Source organism: Mustela nigripes, chromosome 7, assembly GCF_022355385.1.
Source record: "Mustela nigripes isolate SB6536 chromosome 7, MUSNIG.SB6536, whole genome shotgun sequence".
In the NCBI taxonomy this organism is placed as follows: domain Eukaryota; kingdom Metazoa; phylum Chordata; class Mammalia; order Carnivora; family Mustelidae; genus Mustela; species Mustela nigripes.
In genome coordinates this window covers 39160425-39180481 of record NC_081563.1, presented here as the reverse complement: position 1 = coordinate 39180481, position 20057 = coordinate 39160425, and the positions used below count along the sequence as shown (strand labels likewise).

The 20057-nt window shown below is 46.1% G+C and overlaps 1 protein-coding gene across 2 annotated transcripts in view; it reads left to right on the top strand.

The window, feature by feature from the left end:
• The window catches only part of SMYD1 (SET and MYND domain containing 1), a 41537-nt gene that overhangs the window by 10681 nt on the left and 10799 nt on the right, over nucleotides 1-20057 (top strand). Inside the window, exons 2-6 of one of the 2 annotated variants that reach the window (XM_059405646.1) lie at nucleotides 6727-6906; nucleotides 10731-10944; nucleotides 11993-12123; nucleotides 14387-14425; nucleotides 16279-16468. In XM_059405646.1, the coding sequence (XP_059261629.1) occupies nucleotides 6727-6906; nucleotides 10731-10944; nucleotides 11993-12123; nucleotides 14387-14425; nucleotides 16279-16468 (754 nt within the window). The remainder of the gene's footprint in view (nucleotides 1-6726; nucleotides 6907-10730; nucleotides 10945-11992; nucleotides 12124-14386; nucleotides 14426-16278; nucleotides 16469-20057) is intronic. The other variant, XM_059405645.1, reaches the window with a different exon arrangement.

The window sequence follows — 20057 nt, the reverse complement described above, 5'->3', positions numbered from 1 at the left end:
GTAGCCCATGATCTTGTCAGATAGCTACTCCTGTCTCCTCCACATGCCTGTGTCCCCCATGTGGATGCCTTGACTCAAGCCAGTGCCTCTCCATGGAAGAACTTGACATTCTCTGAGTACAAACTCAGCCCATGTTTAGTGGGTTCCCTCACAGATGACCGACTTCCCAGATTCCTCACCTCCCCTACCTCAGTGTGAGTTCAGTCTCTCTCCCTTGAACCCTGCAGCAAGTTGCCTGCATTCCTGGATGGCATGCCTTAGGCATGCCCTACATGTGTTTATGCCTCAGCTCAGTCTGGGGACTGCTCAAAGGCAAGGTTTGTCTTGTTTATCTTTTTTTTTTTTTTTTAAGTTTTTTTTTTTTTTTTGGACAGGGAGAGCCCAGGTGGGGGAGGGACGGAGGGCAGTGGGGGGGGGGGGGGGGGGGGGGGGGGGAGAGGGAGAAACAGGCTTCCCGCCAAGTAGGGAGCCCAGTGCGGGTGTCAATCCCAGGACCCTGGAATCATGACCTGAGCCGAAGGCAGACGCTTAACCACTGAGCCATCCAGGCGCCCTTGTGTCTTACTTATCTTTAAGGCCCTCTGTTACCAAGCTCAAGGCACAACACACAGTAGATGCCCATAAAGGCTTGTGAAAGGATGGTAGAGTGGAAAGAACAAGGAAGCAAGGAAAGAAGGAATTGAAAATATTGTAAAATCCTCTGGGTACTTGAGGGGTAGAGTATTCTTTTTTTAAATTTTTAAATTTTTTTTTTTTTTTAAGGGGTGGAGTATTCTTTAAGACATGCCCCTTCCCCTCCATTTTTGAGGGAAGAGCCCCTGGCAGGGTGACAGTTTTTAGGAGCCCAAAAAGCCAGAGTAGTTGGTTCAGTCCTTTCTGGCTGTTTCTGGAAGCCTTGTCCACCTTGCAGGCACCTTCTCTTTGCATCTATCTGTCCAGTAACTAGTTGTTTCCATACAAGGAGCTGAGTAGCAGCTGCATGTCCAGCCTCTTGACTCTGACAGATGATATAACCCAGGACAGACTCCAGAGCAAGGAGTGAGTGGAACCGGCTGGCCAGGGCAAAGCATGCTCAGGGCTGCAGGCAGAGCCCAAAGGTGGGCTTTGGCACCTTCCTTTGTCCTCTGTGCTGGGCGCAGTGGAGGCAGCTGCAACTCCTATAAGCATAATATCCCTGGAAAGACTGTGATCACTATTCTAAAGGGTTGCTGTGAAGGTTTAACAGAGGAGAATTGCTTACAACTTCTATTTGAAAATTGCAGAATGTTGTGAAAAGGGGAGTTACTATTCTCTAGAAGCACTGGAAAAAGGGCCTCAGAAGAAAAATGGGACTTCCCAAAGGTCTCCTGGCTAAGGCTGGCTGGAGGAAGCATCTTTCTCTTGGAATGCAAAAAGCGGTTTTGGACTTCCTGTCTTCTGGATACTCTCTCTCTCACTGGGGAAAGTATGTAGGAGGGAGGTATTTCTGTTAGAGAATTACCTGCCTCTCCTACAGGGGTTCCCCTCTAGCTGGGAGGTCTTCCTTGCTGGCAGCTGCCTGAGAAGATGCTGGAGGAGAACAGGAGCTCTGAGATCCCCTGGCCTGACCTCCCCACATGGCAGATGGGCTGGTGGACCAGGCTGACAGCTTCTGAGCCCTCATCTTGTGCAAGGCTCACTGAGCTGGCTCTTTTACATTTCATTTCATCTTCAAAATCACTCTGAGAGTGGTGGGATTTGGGAACTTCTTTATAATTTTCTTCTTGCTTGAATTTCTTAAAATAGTTAAGCATGTTTCATTAACAAGTAATATTCATCTGTCTAAAAGATTTCAAGATCTAGGTGTTGTTATTCCCATTTTCACATAAGGACACAACGACTCAGAGAGTTTAAGGTACCTGCTTGAGGTCACACAGCTGGTAGCTACTAGAATCAGTTGAACCCAGCTCTGACTGACTTCCTGCCTTCCTGACACTTCCGTGCATACCCTACGGGAAGGAGCAGGTTTTCTCCCATCTCTACATTCCTGTTACTCAGTTACAGCTCAGCATCACCCAGGAACTTGTTAGAAATGCAGAATCTCAGGCCCCACTGCAGATCTACTGAATTGGAACCTGAATTTTAACAAGGTCTCTGACGATGTATATGCACACTATGTTCGAGAAGCCCAGCTCTACATCATACCCACCCCCTCCTCCTTCCCGGTTCCAGTCTTAGGGCTAAGCTTATTGGCAGGTGAGGTGTTGGAGAGAAACATCGGCTTCATCCCAAGGAGATTTAAATTAGGAGATAACTCACAATGCTTTTCACCAGGATTTAAAACTTGACTTTAGGGGTGCCTGGGTGGCTCAGTAGGTTAAAGTCTCTGCCTTTGGCTCAGGTCATGATCGCAAGGTCCTGGGATCAAGCCCGACATGGGGCTCTCTGCTCAGCAGGGAGCTTGCTTCCTCCTCTCTCTCTGCCTACTTGAGATCTCTGTCTGTCAAATAAATAAATAAAATCTTTTAAAAATGAATAAATAAAACTTGACTCTAGGCCCTAGAAAACTTGTAGGATGGATTGTAAAACAAGTGTGTGAGCCTGTAGAAAACAGTTTGGATAATTTGGTGGCTAACATCTGGAACCTACTATGAGTTCACTATGAGAAAAAAAAAAATCATTTCAAATTAACACTCTAACACCTGGTCTGGAGTGAAGTTTTTATGCTGCAGCACGGGACCTCTGTCTCTAGCCTTCTCCTGGTCAGAGTGGTTGTTAGTGACTTAGAAGGCACAAGGGGCTTTCCACTAGAATTTCTTTTGGACATTTTATAGCCATCATTCATGGCAGGTAGATTATTCTGTAATTAGGCCCCATTAGAAGTGTAGTAAGTCAGTTCATGGGATCCTGGAGGCAGGTTCCAGGACAGATGTATTGCCTCCCTTCGAGCCAGGCTAAGAAAATTTGAGCTTTATAAGCAGCGTAGACCAAGGAGAGGGCAATGCCAGAGGTCCATCCCTGGGGCAGACCATAAGGGTGTGTTGTTTAAACAGAATTTAAAAACAATAACAAAACTGACATTTAAAAACCTAACTAAAAGACTTGGTTTTAATTATCAGTGTGCATCAGTAATTCTAAACAATGTCAAGGATACAATACTCTTCTTTGGTGGGGAGTGGGGAGTCTACCTTGGTCTCAGTTCAAAATAATTGTTTTTTTTTTTTTTAAAGATTTTATTTATTTATTTGACAGATGGAGATCACAAGTAAGCAGAGAGGCAGGCAGAGAGAAACAGAGAAGCAGGCTCCCTGCTGAACAGAGAGCCTGATGTGGGATCCCAGGGTCCTGGGATCATGACCTGAGCTGAAGGCAGAGGCCTTAACCCACTGAGCCACCCAGGCACCCCAAAACAATTGTTTTTTCATAAACTTCAAATTAGCACGTTTTAAAATCACTTACCCAAGTGATCTTGTTACCCAAGATAACAAATTATCTTGTCCAGAGGTTAAGCCAGAGGACTCTTCAGTCATCTGGTCGACACCTAACACCCATGTCTTCCACCACGTGTTTGTTGCAAGAGCAAGTTCTTAAGGTTCTCCATTGCTTGGCCATGGTTCATGTCTCCAGCCCCTGTGCTACTACGTCCTCCTGAAGTTTAAATATATTAGAAATAAGTGGAGCCCACAAAGATGAAGCAGCAGAACTTCTCTGTTATTCTAGGTGACCACCTGGAGTTTGTGGTTCTGTTTAAAATGTGAAACTGAAATAGTGCGGGAACTGCAAAGTGTAATATTTAGTAGGTGCAAATTTCAGTTTCCACATGAAATATGTCTATGGATGTGAATATATCTGTATGAATAAAAATATGAGGATATTATACTTTGAGTAGTCTAAAAATATCTAAAAACTGGGCGTAAAATGCTAGAGCAGTTCCAATGTGGGGTTGTTCCCTGATAGCACCCCTAGAGCAGATAGGCATGGAACTCCATGTGACAAGTCACAAGTGACAGCCAGCATGATCATGCTTGCTTCTCTTTCTTCTCTTACTGTTTCCCTTTCTTTCCTGCCTTGGGTTTGTATTTCTGTTCTGGGTCCTGAGACCCCAGAAGTGGGCATCTGCTCCTCCTTCCTCTTCCCAACCTAAGACTTGCTCTTAGCCCTGTATCATCTACTGATAGAAGTGATGGCAGAATGAAAGTTCAAAGTGGTCTGGACCATTTGGAATACTATCAGCTAGGGATAAAGGGGAAACCCCCCACTTCAGGTTAAAAAAGTTCAATGTCATGAAGAAATTTTGGGGAGTGTTGGATAGGTTCACTGTCTTGGTCATGGTGATGGTTTCACAGGTATGTGCATATGTCTGAGTCTATAAAGTTAAAGATTTTGGATAGGTATGTCAGTCATACCTCAAAGCTATTTTAAAAAACACAGCATTGTATAGACACATTGGGGGAAGCTTTGACTCGCCGGCAGCACCTTTAAGAAAACTTGGGAGGTTCTGGTGTCTAGAATTGTCATTTGATCTTAAATAACTGTGAATTTTTTTTTGCTGAAAGAGTTAACTGAATCACAATATTCAGATCCAGGAAATGTGATACTGTACTCTATTCTGGGCACCATAATGCTAAAGCACTGTGACTCACCATCCACCTTTGAGTGACCAGAAAACAAAATTTGGAGCCTCATTGGGATCCAAATTACTTGGGTTCTTCAGCAGTTCAGTCTCTGCTGATGAACTTCATTCACATGCCTGCCAGAGAATGCTATCTTGACTTGAGGCAGATGTGAGAAATTTATAGCTTCCCATCTCTAGGGCTTTGTTGACGCCATTAAATGATCAGGGTCCCTGCCCGTGTGTTCTGTTCTGCTGGAGCACTTGTGGTAGATGACCTTCTCAAGCAGGGAATACCCTCTGCAGCATAGCTACGATGGGTGCAGATTCTTTGCAATTCTAAATATGCCAGTGTAATTCTACCCTTCCTCTCTCACTGGGAAAGCTTAAGGGATCGCAGAGGAGGGAGGAAGACATTATTATGGGGATACCCTTGAACCTGCTCTAAACTTAGAAATAACCACTAACCATGTGAGTACTTCATGGTTAATAACAAATTATTAGCAATGCACCTCGTAGTAGTTGGGGACACAGTGGTGTGTTGAGTTGGCAACCCAGAGACTGAAAACTGTACTTTAGGAAACCCAGGACCTAGCTTAGAGTAATAGCCCATGCAGTGCCCTCAGCTTGGCTCTCTACCTGTCTGTCTATTTCTGGATGCTGTCCTGGGACCATGCGACCTGGCCTTTGGGCTGTTGCCCTGGCATTGGCCACTGGATCTTGCTTGATTGCCCTGCTGTGTCCACCTTCCTTTGGCTGCAGGGACCCACTGTGGGCACACTGAGACCAGAATGGGATTGTTGAAGGGACTGGAAATATTTAATGTTGAAAGGGGAAGTGAAGGGGAGTCACGCCAGTGGTCTTCAGATTCTGGAAGCACTGAGCTGCCCAGATCTGTTCCATGGGACAAGGATCTAGAGAGCCCAATGAGATGACAGGAGTATGTTTCTTGGGAAGGAAATTTGAGCCTATCATGAAGAGGAAATCTGCTATAGTTAAGACTGGCTAACAATGGACTAACTCTTCTTGGAAGCAGTACTCTTTTTTACTATGGGAATTTCAAAAAGGCTCGGTCAGGGATGGACACAAGGGATTTCTGTACTTGTATGTTTTATTGAAGTTTTTTTTTTTTCAGGCTCTAGAACGTATGATTCTAAAAACCCCTATTTTCCTATGCTTTTGAGATCCCTCTTTAGACTATAACTCCAGCCTGAGTTTACATACCCATTTTCCCCGGGAAGCTCCGTGCTTCTGTGCATACTGCTGAACTTCTTTTCATCATTTCTCTACTTCAGGGGCCAGGATTTCTTTTCCCCACATTGCAGAGATACTGAGATATTGCGCATCATATCAGATTTCACTCGCTCTGGGTGTTAGGTTATGTCTTGAAGTACGTTTCCTTCATGCTAACTATACCCTTTTCTGCCTGAAAGACAGCTCCCACCTGGGAGACGCACAAGCTCTCTCTTGGGAACACTGGGGGCTGGGAGCATGGGGTAAGGAAACTCATCTGCCTATGCCTCTCCCCCTCTCCTCCTGAGTGGGCAGGCACTAACTTCCTTCACTGCCACTCACTCTCTGAGCCAGGAGAATACAGTGGATGACCTGAGTGACATCAGTGACCTTGTAATTGTTACTCTTGCAAAACGCACAGAACTGACATGTATCACGATGTGCGGACCCCATTTTGTGTAAAATGTATCATGTTTCATGTTCCCTCATATTGTAGATATGAGTTTTATTCTTCAGGGAAAGGGTCACTGCATTTCAAGAATGAGAAGTTCATGTCACACAGAGCGTTCCCTCCCTCCCTGTGGTGCCAATGGCCTGTGGCTTTTGGCAGGGGGACCATGAGGAATTTCCACCCAGTCCCTTGGCCTGGAAGACTTCCTGGGCTCCTCAAGTGTCTGTTCAAGTGTGTTCCAGGAACAACCCATGGGTCCACTATCCTAGCCTCCTTATGCAGGTTCACTCACTCTGACGGCTTATGTATTCCCAGTGCCAACCAAATAGGGGTCATAAATCTACACTCGCTGAGTTAAATTGAAAGGTTTATAAAGCAGGGTGCAATAGTATCTCCCACAGGGGGCCCAATGTCTAGTGCATTCCTTTTCTGTTGTGACACCCCAGTCACCTGTTTCTCCCTCCATTTCCAGCCTGGTTAACTTCGTGTGCCACACCTGCTTCAAGAGGCAGGATGCGAAGCTCCATCGCTGTGGACAGTGCAAGTTTGCCCACTACTGTGACCGCACCTGCCAGAAGGATGCTTGGCTGAACCACAAGAATGAGTGTTCGGCCATCAAGAGATATGGGAAGGTGCCCAATGAGAACATCAGGTCAGAGCTGGGCCTTGGGGGTGGTACTTAGGATTCCCAAATGTCAGGTGGGGAAAGGCCTTAGTAACAAGCATTCCCAGGCCCAAGGAAGCAGGCTGTGTGCAAATCAGGATAGAGCCTCAAAGAGACTGGAGAGGGGCACTTCTGCATCTGGGAGCCCATCTAGACCTGGATGTCTGCAACAGCCATTCCAGTCCACAACCACTGGTTGGAGCTGGTGGCAGACCCTTTCTCAATGGCTCTCCGATGTTTAATTCTTTTTTAATTGACCTGCCAATGTTTAAAAAATTGGGAAAGGCCACATTAAAAAAAATAAGGATTTCTGGTTTCTATTTTTCTTTTTTTTTTTAATTTTTTTTTTTTTTTTAGGGATTTCTGGTTTCTCTTGGAAAAAAAAATCTCAAGATTTAGCCAAATGAGCTAGAACTCAATCGTAGCAGCTGCCTTTAAAAAATGAAGAGCTTTTTAAAAAAAGCTTTTATTTAAATTACAGTTAGTTAGCAGAGAGTATAGTATGAGTTTCAAGTGTACAATGTAATGATTCAACATTTCCACCCGTCACCCGGTGCTCATCACAACAGGTGCCCTTCTCAATCCCCATCACCTACTTTTCTCCATTCCCCTCCCCACTGCCAGTAGCCATCAGTATGTTCTTCATGGTTATATAGCAGCTTATCCTCAATCATCAGATTATGGAAGCAGCCCATGTGTCCATCAGCTGATGAACGGACCAGGAAGATGCGGTAGATACACACACACACACACACAGAGTAATACAATATATACATATATTGTGTATATATATATATATATACACATATACATATATGTACAATGGAATGCTATATATATATGTATATATATAATGGAATATTACACAGCCATAGAAAAGAATGAAATCATTTGCAATGACATAGAGCTAATGACTATTTTTTTCAAAGAGTATTATCCTAAGTGAAATAAGTCAGAGAAAGACAAATACCCTCTGATTTCACTCATATGCAGAATTTAAGAAACAAAGCAAAAGATCAAAGGGAAAGAAAGAGAGAGGCACGCCAAGAAAAAATGCAGAGCTTTTTAAGCACCACAGCCCACTAGTCCCTGGGCTTGTGCAAACTGCCCTCTATCCTCATTATACGGGAAAGGCATTTGCAACTGTTACTGATGACCCCGGCGGCTAAGGCCAGAAATATCAGGGTCTACACTGCCAAGTAGGGCTGCGGGTTGGTGCTGGGAAGTGGAGAGCAGAGGAGAAGTGGAAGGTGAAATTGGGAGCATTTTCACCAGGTTTGTAGGGTGTGAAGTTGAAGTACAGATTGGAATGATCATATCCTAGAAATTTTTAAGAAACTACAAAATGAAATGGCTCAGTCAACCTTCGCATCTCCCTTAGTTTCATCTGTTGAACTCCTGCTTCTTTAAAAAAATTGTCCTTTTGGGGTGCCTGGGTGGCTCCTTCATTATGCATCTGCCTTTGGCTCGGGTCACGATCCCAGGGTCCTGGAATTGAGACTCACATGGGGCTCCCCGCTTGGTGGGAAGCCTGCTTCTCCCTCTGCCTCTGCCTGCTGCTCCCCCTGCTTGTGCTCTCTCTCTCTCTCTCTATCTGTCAAATAAAGAAATAAAATCTTTAAAACCAACCAACAAACAAAGTACTCTTTTTCAATTTTATTTTACTTATTTTAATTTTTTAAAAAGCTTTACTGAGATATAATTGGCATATCAGTTTGTAAGATATTTAAGCTGTAATCATGGTGACTTGATATATGTATACATTGTGAAAGGATGCCACCCCCATCTAGTTAATTAACACGTCTATCACCTGACATATCCTTCCTTTTTTTTTTTTTCAAGTGAGAACTTTTATGTTCTACTCTCTTAGCAGATTTCAGTGATACAATACAGTGTTATCAACTATAGTCACCATGTTTTACATTAGATCCTCAGACCTTATTCATCTTATAGCTGAACGTTTGTGCTTTTACTAAGCCTCTCCCTGTTTCCCCACGCCCCAGAGCCTGGCAACCACTTTTCTCTGTTTCTGTGAGTTTAACTTCTTTCTTTCTTTTTTCTCCTTCCTTCCTTCCTACATACCTTCCTTCCTTCTTTCTTTCTTTTCTCTCTTTTTCTCTTTCTTTCTAAGATACTATATATAGCAGATACCATGCAGTTTTTGTCTGTGTCTGGTTTGTTTCACTTAACATAATGCCCTCAAGGTCCATCCATGCTGTGTTAAGTGGCAGGATTTTCTTCTTTCTTGGCTGAATAATATTCCATTATATATGTTTATTGCATCTTCTTCATCTTTTCTTCATCACCTAGGTTGTTTCCCTATCTTGGCTCTTATGAATCATCCTGCAGTAAACATGGGAGTGCAAATAGTTCCTCACTATCCTACTTAGTCTTTCAAGCCCAATGTAAATGTTACCTTCCGTGATGGGGAGCTCACTCACTTATCTGCACAGTCCCAGTTGTTAATATCTTCTGATACTGAGTCGAAATCTTTTTCCCATTTGTTTTTACTCTCTGAGCTCTGTGACCCTTTCCCTAATATTCAGAGGTAACAGACACCCAGCCCGAACCTTATTTTCTCCAGTGCTGTCCTGAGCTCTGTGTGGGGATACCTTGGTTCCCAAGCACCTGGGATGCCCAGCAGGGCATCTTTGCAGAAATAACTCTGTGATCTAAACAAGAGGAGAAGCAGGCCTGTTCTTTGCCAAGGGGGTCCCTCAGGGGATGGATCTGCCTTAGGCCACCAGACCTGCAGGTGCCTGGCCAGCATGCATTCAGTGAGTAGCTGAGAGTTGCCAAATGTCCCTCAGTCATAGGCTTCATCTTGTGATCAATTAACATGGGGACCCTCACTGTACTCAGGTGCACCCCTATCTCACTCAATGCCCTGTGCTCTCTAGAACTCCCTCCTGTCCCACCTTGCCTCCACTCCTCCTCCAGAACCCTATGCCCCAGCCAGACCAGTCCCTCCCTGCTTCCTGCATATGCCCAGCCTCTGGTTGCCCCCGATAACATTTACATAGGCCTTTGCTTTTACTGTTTCCCCACCTGGATTGTCTTCCCACTTCTCTCTCTAAGCACTAAGACTATAAGTTCACACACATGTGGACATCCAACATGTTACTTTGTCTTCCAAATACCACTTCAGGGGATGTGTATTATCCCTCTTGTGGCTAAGTTCAGGGAGGTTCAAATGAATTGCCCAAGGTCATACAGTAACTTGAAACAGATATGAACCCGGGCTGTTAGACTCCTTCTCCAGTGCCCATCTCAGTGAGCCATACTATCAGTAGAGACCAGGCTGCCATAGCTCAGTGTCCGCAGACCCCTTTCATGGTCTCAAAGACCCCATGAGCCCTGGTTCCTGCCCACTTCTCTACCCTATTTGCTCTGTACTCCTCACTCCCTAGGCTCCAGCCACTTTGACCTTCTTGCTGTTTCTCCATCATGCCAAGCTCGTTCCTTCTTCAAGGTCTTTGTGCCCACTGCTCCTTCTCCCTCTGCCCAGAGCCCGCTCCTTCTGTTCATTCCATTTTCAGCTCCGGGGCTCCCCCTCCACGTCACCTCTTCTGATCACCGTGGCTTCCCTTCCCCCAGCCACTCTCTATCGTATGACCCTATTTTATTCTCTGCATAGCACTTAGCACTAGTTTCCATTTGTAACTTGGGTCCCCCCCTCTATGAAAAGCTCCATGATTAAAGAAATTCCGTCTATACAGTTCAACACTGCCTGGCACACAGTAGGTAGTCAGTAAATGCATCTGGAACAAACGACTGCCTCGGGACATCCCTAACTCTGCCCCTGTCCACAGGCTGGCGGCCCGCATCATGTGGCGGGTGGAGAGAGAGGGCACCGGGCTCACCGAGGGCTGCCTGGTCGCTGTGGATGGCCTGCAGAACCACGTGGAGCACTTTGGGGAGGAGGAGCAGAAGGAGCTGCGGGTGGACGTGGACACCTTCTTGCAGTACTGGCCGCCCCAGAGCCAGCAGTTCAGCATGCAGTACATTTCGCACATCTTCGGCGTGGTACGGTTCCTCGCGACATCGCAGGGGCTGGGGGCGGGGGGTGGGCAGTGGCAGTGACTGCTGGGATTGGTCTGCCAAGACCTCTTCAGAGCCTGCAGGGCAGAGTGGGAGGGGAGGCCGAGAGAAGGAATGGAGGGGACAGAGGCCCAAAGTAAAGAACTTTCACCCTCTTCCTTCCTTCCTTCCTTCCTTCCTTCCTTCCTTCCTTCCTTCCTTCCTTCCTTCCTTCCTTCCTTCCTTCCTTCCTTTCTTTCTTTCTTTCTTTCTTTCTTTCTTTCTTTCTTTCCTTACTAGGAAGTCATTCCCTCCTTCTCAGAAGCTGGCATCTCATGCACAAACTATTTGTTATCTCCAAATGGTAGATTTGGATAGAAATTTACCCTCTTGGTTATCTGTACTTTCTACTTTTTCTCCTGTTCGCATTGAAAACAAAGACCCAATCACTACCCCTTGTTGTCCACTGGTCACATTGAAAATGAGATCATTCCTTTTCCCAGACATGGTGGACAGGGTAATGGACAGCCTGGAGCTGGGGGCTGTGGACATCGAGGAGAGGAGAGGAAGGACTTTTGGGGAGTGCTGTCTTGGAGCAGCAAAGCCAGACCTCTTGTAGCCATAAGAGTCTAAGGGGTAGTGGAGGCTTAGGCCATACAACACCCCCACCCCTACACACACACAGACACACTAAGGCAGAGCAGGGCAGAGAGAGAGAAACCAAGATAGAGACCAGAGAAGACTCATGTGAGACCCAGATACAGGAAAAGGGAAGACTTCCCAGAAGCAACATTTCTGTTTTTGGCCTTTGTAAAGAATACAACTACCCCAAACTTCCAAGGTGGCCTTGCATTTTAGCAAGTACCACCGAGGTACTCCCCCCAGGGTGCTTATCTCGAGGGTCCTTTGGAGTGACCTAGAGAATAGGAGACTCTCTACGCATCCCCAGAATGCGACCGAGTCTTCTATTTTGTTGAACTCTCAGCAGCCAGGATGGTGTTCTGTCCCTGATCTATGCATGTTAACTGACTCTTTCATCTTTTCCTCTGGGTAGATTAGCTGCAATGGCTTCACGCTCAGTGACCAGAGGGGCCTGCAGGCGGTGGGCGTGGGTATCTTCCCCAACCTGGGCCTGGTGAACCATGACTGTTGGCCCAACTGCACCGTCATATTTAACAATGGCAAGTGAGTACGTCTTTAACTGGGGATGGTGTGATGGGGATGGGGAGACCTCACAGTGTTTTCTCCACTTGACCTAAACCAAACCATGGAACCTGCACTAGTATGGATTTCGACTGGGCAGCAAATAGAAATCTCATTCTAGAATCGTAGTGGATAGCAGAAAGGTAATGAGGAGGATAGCAAAGAATTCCACATGGGTAATTTCTGGGTCTTTACGTGTTTCTTGAGGCTGCCTAGATGTGTTAGGTGAACCTCTGACTACTGCTTTGAAGCTTGAAGCCTGGGATTATCTATCTAGAGGTCACTGCAGAACAGCATCAGCTGAGAAGGGGCTGAGGCCGAGCATATATTAGTCAAGGTCCCAGCAGAAATCAGAAGGCACGCTCAGAGTTTACCCAAAGAGAATTTAGTAACAGGACAATCTACAGAAGTAAGGGTAAAGTTTAAGAAACTAACAAGGAATGGTGAGAGGTCCAGAGTCTAGCAATAGTATGAAACCATTACTGCCTCTAGACCTAGGGGTCAGGTGTACCATATTGTTCCTCCAACTGGTAAGAGATATAGCCATGGGAGAAGTTCCTTTCTCTACCCCCAACCCAATAGCTTGGCTTACTGGTAAAGAAAGCTGCTGCTGCTGGAACCATTGCAAGGCAGAGAGGGAGCCGGGTGACTAAATACCCCAACCTCTCTCTCCTCCCACTTTCTGATCTCTTCCCATTGGCCAAACTCCAACCAGAAGCTAGAGAGCAAAGGACCCTGAGTAATGAAGCCCTTTAGAAGCCCACACCCTTCGCCCCACACTCCAAAGGCACAGATCAAGGGACAGAAAGACAAAGAATATGTCTTGGGGGGCACCTGGGTGGCTCAGTGGGTTAAGCCGCTGCCTTCGGCTCAGGTCATGATCCCAGAGACCTGGGATCAAGAGTCCCGCATTGGGCTCACTGCTCAGCAGGGGACCTGCTTCCCTCTCTCTCTCTCTGCCTGCTTCTCTGCCTATTTGTGATCTCTCTCTGTCAAATAAATACATAATCTTTAAAAAAAAAAAAAAAAGAATATGTCTTGGGGGTGGGCACAAGTGGAGAAGTCAGCAAATAGGAAGAGACCCTATTGTCCATGGCTCAGGGCTGGGGGGATTTGGGGGAACAAGACCTAAGCAGTATTACTTATTTTGCTCTTAGAGATGAGATAAGCTTTTATGACAGATGCAAGTCAACTCTGAGCCATCAACAGTGAGGAGATTTCCTTTCCCAAAACTTCCTGGAAACCAGAGACAGTGCTTTCTGGTTTTCAGTCAAGAATCAAGCCTAAACCCCAGTCTATCAGGGCCTCTGATTCCCCCATTCCTTCCTATTTCTGGAAACAAGGGCCTGCATGACACCAGGCTCTCGAGCAAGTAAGAAAGTCACTCAAGACAGAGAAATTTATTTGGGACCCAAATGGTGATTTTCCCGTGGCACTTGCAGTTCCCTTCTTAAGCCTCTTGGGGTCACTGGCGTGGACCTCATGGAATCCTCCTCAGAGGAGCTGTTGTCCCAGGTTAGCCTGGTTGGATCAAATCCAGCCACGTATAGGGCTGGCCTTTCAGGATGTCACTGCCCCAAGCCATGGTGACCCAGGGCTCCCCTTGTGACATGTGACAGCCATAGGAACCCGGGAGCCCTTTCTTCAGGTCATTCCTGGTGTCTGTTCCAGCTTCTTTGCATCCACTAACTTTGAGCAGCCACATTGTACCTGGCTTCTTGGCTGTTGTGCAAGAGAATGTAACAGCAGTCACCACCCAGCTGTCTGCCATAGTGGAAAGAACCCAATTCTAACCCGAAGAAACTTTATACATGACCTGTGGGATCTAACCAGTCTCCATACACAGTTCACACAGTCCCCCAAGATAGACATCAGAGAGGCAACACTTATTCAGCCAAGATGCTTGTGAGTGGGATAACAATAGCATCCCATTACAGTTTTGGGCACCTACTTTGAAATGCACTATCTCATGGCAACTGCATTTCCAGGTTACAGTGGAGCATACTGAGCCCAGGAACGACGAGGACCTTTGAATCCAGAACTTTTCATTCCAGAGCCAGTGTGCTTTCCGCTATACCAGGCTGCGTCTGGTCGAGGGAGCCCTGCTGGATGGGGCTGGGATGTAAAGCTGGTTGTCCTGGCCAAAACTTTGATCGCACTAGCCGGGATGCTGTGCCCCCTTGCTAGCTGTGCTGAACTAGCCAATGGTAATGATTCCCATTCGGGTGTCTGTTTTGTCTTTCAGTCATGAGGCAGTGAAATCCATGTTTCACACCCAGATGAGGTGGGTCAGTCTTTGCAAGCATCCCTTCTCCTCTGACCCATCTCCCTCACTTGCCTGGTTTGCTGGGCCCACCCCTTCCCGAGACTCCGTGGCTGCTTCTCGGCTGTAATGTTCTCCTGTGTCCCCAGAGCATTATCCTTGCTGAATGCTGTATTTTAAATGCATATATATGAATCATCGTGTTCCTCACCCACCCACTCCCTGCTGTGCCTTTGCTTTCCTTTGCTTCTTTTCTTCCCCATCTTTCATGCCTGACTTCTCTCACTCCCCCAGCCCCAAAGCATGATGGTCCCTTCTAGTCCACATCACCTTAGCAAAGCCCACACTGTCCCTCAAAGTCCTGCTTATCATAAAAGGAGGACTGCTGATGTTATTGACCTACTAAAGAAGTGTGTTTGTTTATAACCCCCAACTTCCCACCCATACTGGCTTCTGAAAATAGCTCCTGTAACTGTGATAATTTTGATAAATATTTATTCACACTATTCTGTTTACTGCTTCTGGACAATTGTGAATTAGTGTTGTAGGTTAGATTTTGCTCTGACTTTTCTTAATGACAAAATAACCCCAGATGGGTCTTTTTTCTCAGGTTTGGTTTAAAAGGACTTGAAATGCTCTTTGGATTAAGAACCAAACTCTGTGTGGGAGTTTGGGCTCTGGGAAGGCAGGGGTAGGAGTGGTTAGTGCATTGGAGTCTGTGTTGGCCTGCGTCACAAGTGACTTTAGATGATTTCCATCATTCCCTGGGCATTTACTTCCACATCTATAGAGCCAAGGTCAGGATGAGACGTCTCTAGGGACCTTCCTGGTTCTAAGTCTCTGTGGCTGTGGCTGCATTTCTAATCTCTCCAAGAAATGCTTAAATAAATTGTCCACGTGTGGCTCAATTAGTTGAGCCCTAGAATTGCTGGGCATTAGAGACGGAAGAGGGAGAATGGAGTGGTGCTCACTGTTTATCCCCTGATCCCCTTTCCAAGTAAGGTAAAATGGGGCACCCATATTTTCATATTTAAGTGACATTAAATTAATTTGGCTCTGGAAATTCCCTTAACATGATTGAAATAATTTGAAATACTATGAGACCTTGCAAGAGTTGGCTGAGCCATGAGGGGACACAGAGCTGCTAGAAATCCTAAGTCGCCCAGCACTGGATCACTGTTGAACATCACGACGGAGCCGTGCCTGGAGAAGGGGTTATTGGGGGCAGAACTGCTGACTTATGCCACCAGGACCAGATGCCAGAGATCCACACTCAACACTGGCCCAGGAGTTGCTCACATGGAGCTCTTCAGAATATCAGCAGAGCCCTAAAATGAAGGGCTTTGGTGCATCTCCTTTCCTGCGCATGGCAGACCCAGGAAGCAGATGGAGGACGGTCCAGGGAGAGCAGTGTGGTGAGGTGAAGCATGACTGGCACTTGATTCTGATCTTGACTGTTGCCAAGGTGCTGTGGGACCTCGGGGGAAGTTCCTTCCCCTCGGCCTCCCATCTGGGAGACTGCACCCTCCCTTGTGAAATGGAGAGGTTGACCCCCTTTGTTGCAAGCAATCAGTAGCAAAATGCACAGGGATAATTGCAGCATGGAAGCAAGGTATGGTTTTGTGATCTCTACCCAGAATCTATTTAATTGGATTTCCAATCAATTAAATAAGTGGAGCAGATTTGATTGTTGATAAGTAGAGCAGAATTATCCACAAAACTATCCTTTAGGTCACATTTTCCCCTTTTGGGAGGAAAATGGGAGTTTTCTCGAGCGCTAGTGGAAGTGGTCTTTGAGACTCAACTCCTAGAGACCTTGAAGAGCAGAAAGCCTCTTCTGATGTCTGACTTCCTTTTTCCTTTACCCTGTCCAGGATTGAGCTCCGGGCCCTGGGCAAGATCTCGGAAGGAGAGGAGCTGACAGTGTCCTATATCGACTTCCTTAACGTCAGCGAAGAGCGCAAGAAGCAGCTGAAGAAGCAGTACTACTTTGACTGCACCTGTGAGCACTGCCAAAAAAAGCTGAAGGATGACCTGTTTCTGGGGGTGAAAGATGACCCAAAGGTACATGCAGCCCTGCCACTGGGGCGAGTCCACGAGGCTGGCGTTCACTGCTAACTGGCGCCCCCTGGTGGCTAGTCCGTGGAGAACCAGCCTGTAACTGTCCAAAAGGTGTTAATGGGGGGTGGACGGAGCACTGATCACAGGTCCCAGCTAGTGTCCTGGGGCCACCCCTTGCCAGGAGTTTACACTGGGAAGTTGCTTGGTTTTCTCATCTATAAAATAGGAATGATAACACCCAGTAGACGGGGTTGTTAAGAGGATCGAACAAAATAATATATGTAAAGGGAGTGGCATATAGGATTGGCACTGAGTAAATTTTAGTTCCTCTCTTTACCCTTTTGCTGGTTAAGTAATGCTGAGAATTTCATATATTGAGACCAGATGGGCAAAGAAACTAGTTGCCTGGTTATCACAAAGGTATTCCTAGTGCCCTGGGAATGGGTAATGTGGACATGGGGCAATGTGGAGGCTGGCTAACAGGCTTAACTCCTGAGTAGCCTGTTGTCTGGTTGATGGTGAGACCATTGAGCAGCTGAAGGATCATGGAGGGGATGTCAGGAGCTCAGCTAAGCTGGGAGAGAGCCCAGCAATGGTATCAACGAAAGACTTAAACTGGCCACCTCCTGTTCTGTTTTCCCCCATGGAAGGGAGCACAGGTGGAAGTCAGGGCACAGATGTGGGGGGTCTTCTCACTGCTGGGGCGCTCAGAATAAAGGGCTCCATCACTTTTATAGACCCTGAGGTGGGGAGGGTGAGGGAAAGGGTGTGGGGGAAGGGCTAGGGGTGGAAAAGTGCTGGGTACTGGGCTGGAGTGAGAGAGAGAGTCTTCAGATCTCCCTCCTCCTCCCTTGTAAGGCCTAGGAATGAAGGCCCCTGGCTGGGAATGAAATTGTGCAAGGAACATGAGCAGCAGAGGGCTGGACTCCCTTCAGAGACTGTCCAGAGGGCACTTTCCCCCACAGGCATGCCAGGTAGAGCCTTTATAATTGTGGTCAGGTCTGAAAAATTACACATAGGTTTTTAACCGGGAGCTGGACTCCTGTGGGGAGGCTTTCTGAGCCCCTCTCTATAGCCCACAGGCCACCAGTACACTTAAGATACAAATACACAAATGTGCTTCTTAGCTTAACTTCTGCATTGTATGTGTGAGCAGAAGTTTGCCTCTGATTAGAGCAAAGACTAGGAGCAAAACTGACTTCTAGGTACAGACAGTGGGGCCACTCTCAATTAATTTGTTACTCAAGGCTATCAGTGCTAATGTTCAGATAACACTATTTCCCCACTTGATTCATTTCTCTCATTCATCCTCTGGCCATTCTAGATTTTTTAAAAAATTTTATTTATTTATTTGGTGGCAGGAGAGAGAGAGTACGAATAGAGGGAGGAGCAGAGGGAGAGGCAGACTCTGCACTGAGCAGGGAGCCGGACATGGGACTCCATCCCAGGACCTTGGGATTGTGACCTGAGCCAAAGGCAGACACTTAACCCATTGAGCCACCCAGGTGCCCTGCCACTAAGTTATTTTTATTCTTAGGATGTAATATTTGTTACTCTTTGTCCAAACAGTTCTACTTCCAAGAATTTACCAGAGTGACTTATACATGTGCACAAAGGTATGTGTATAAAGAGATATGTTGCAGCATTGTTGAGAACAACTGAATAAAACCTAAATAATCATCAATTGGGAAAATTTAAATTAAATTACCTTGCAGTCACTCAAACCAATGAGGTTAATTTTTGTGGACAAATATGGAATGAGCTCTTTTTTTAAAAAAAAAGATTGTATTTATTTATTTGACAGACAGAGATCACAAGTAGGCAGAGCGGCAGGCAGAGAGAAAGAGGAAGAAGCAGGTTGCCCGCTGAGCAGAAAGCCTGATGTGGGGCTCGATCCCAGGACCCTGGGACCATGACCTGAGCTGAAGGCAAAGGGTTAACCGATGAAGCCACCCAGTGCCCCAATACAGGATTTTTGTTTTTCACAAATCAAACGTTCTATATTCTGGGAAATGTATACTGGTATGTGTATGCAGAGCACGGAACATAGTACCATAGGAGCTACAGGAAAGAATAAGCTCCTGTGTCCACCCTCGCCTGGACATTCTAGAACCTGTGGGAAAATGTGTTTTATCTGCAAAACAGCCAGTCTTCCTTCCTGATGTGTGGCCCTGGGTATTTGTTTCATAACTTGCTCCCACAGTTACTTAATTTTTTTTTAAAGATTTTATTTATTTATTTGACAGAGAGAGATCACAAGTAGTCAGAGAGGCAGGAAGAGAGAGAGGGGGAAAGCAGGCTCCCTGCTGAGCAGAGAGCCAGATGCGGGGCTCAATCCCAGGATCCTGGGATCATAACCTGAGCCGAAGGCAGAGGCTTTAACCCACAGAGCCACCCAGGTGCCCCCCCATTACCTAATTTTTTGTTAAGAAACCAGACTCTTTTCTCCCTTCCGAAGTTAAATGTATGTGGTAACCTGGATAAAAATAAAAACCAAATATTTTTAAAAATGAGAAAATAACACTGCATTGTAAAACATTCCCCTCAACTGTAGCTTTGGAACCTCCCTGTTTAGGTTGCTTGGGTTTTTCTTTTCTCTCTCCCCAGCCCTCACCCCTTGTTTTCACAATAGGAAGGTACTAGTTTTTCAAGGTTGGGGAACCAGCGTCCCTCTTTTTTCTTCTAGCTCTTCTCCCTTCAGTGACTCCTCCCCCTCTGCTGACTCCTCCCCTTTCTCCTCTAGTCTTCCTCTGGCTCCTCTTCCACTGTCATTGCCCCCTGCTCCAGTTCCTTACTCTTTCCCTCCTGGTTGTCTATTTATTTTGTGTTTATAGGGAGGGGAGTCTCTCTCTATAGGGTTCCTTAAATCCTAGCTGTGGATCATGCTTTCCTCTTGCCTTTACTCTGAAAAGTGGAGCCAAGTGGAACAGCCCCATTTCCTTTCTCAGAATAGCTTTATCACATGTTGCACATGTAATTAACAAGCTTCTAGCCAGGTTGTTTTGAGAATCTTGGCAGTTGCCTCTTTGAAAAAATTTGATTCACTTCCAGAGCTTGAAGTAACACTCTTCCTTTCAACGTCAATCGAACAAGACTTTTTATTAACATCTGACCACTTGGTATTCTCCAATTCTACCCTGCAAGCTATCAATTACTACAGAAGATTCACTAAGAATTTTGAATTTTAAAGATAATGGAACTTAGATTAGAGACCAGTGGTCATAAACTAGATTGAACCTATGAGCCACTGTTAGGGCAACAAGCTATGGATGTTACCAAAAATCTAGGTTTGGCAGACTAGTGTTATACTTCTAGACTACCAGTTACAGAGCTCTGTACAACCAGATGAGACGTGGACACCCTTTTACTTATGTGCTTGATTGAAATGAGTTTAGGAAAGTGAATATGCACCAAAATGACTTGTCTATAACCAAGACAAGGCCCAAGTCTACAGAAGACTAAGTAGCACTCTGGGACCAGAAGATAACCAGAAGCCAGAAATCTCAGCCATATTAAAGATCGAGACAAAGGTGAGATCAGGAGTGAGGCCTGTGAGCAGAAGTAACAGCAGCGGTGGCTACCTAAGTGGTTG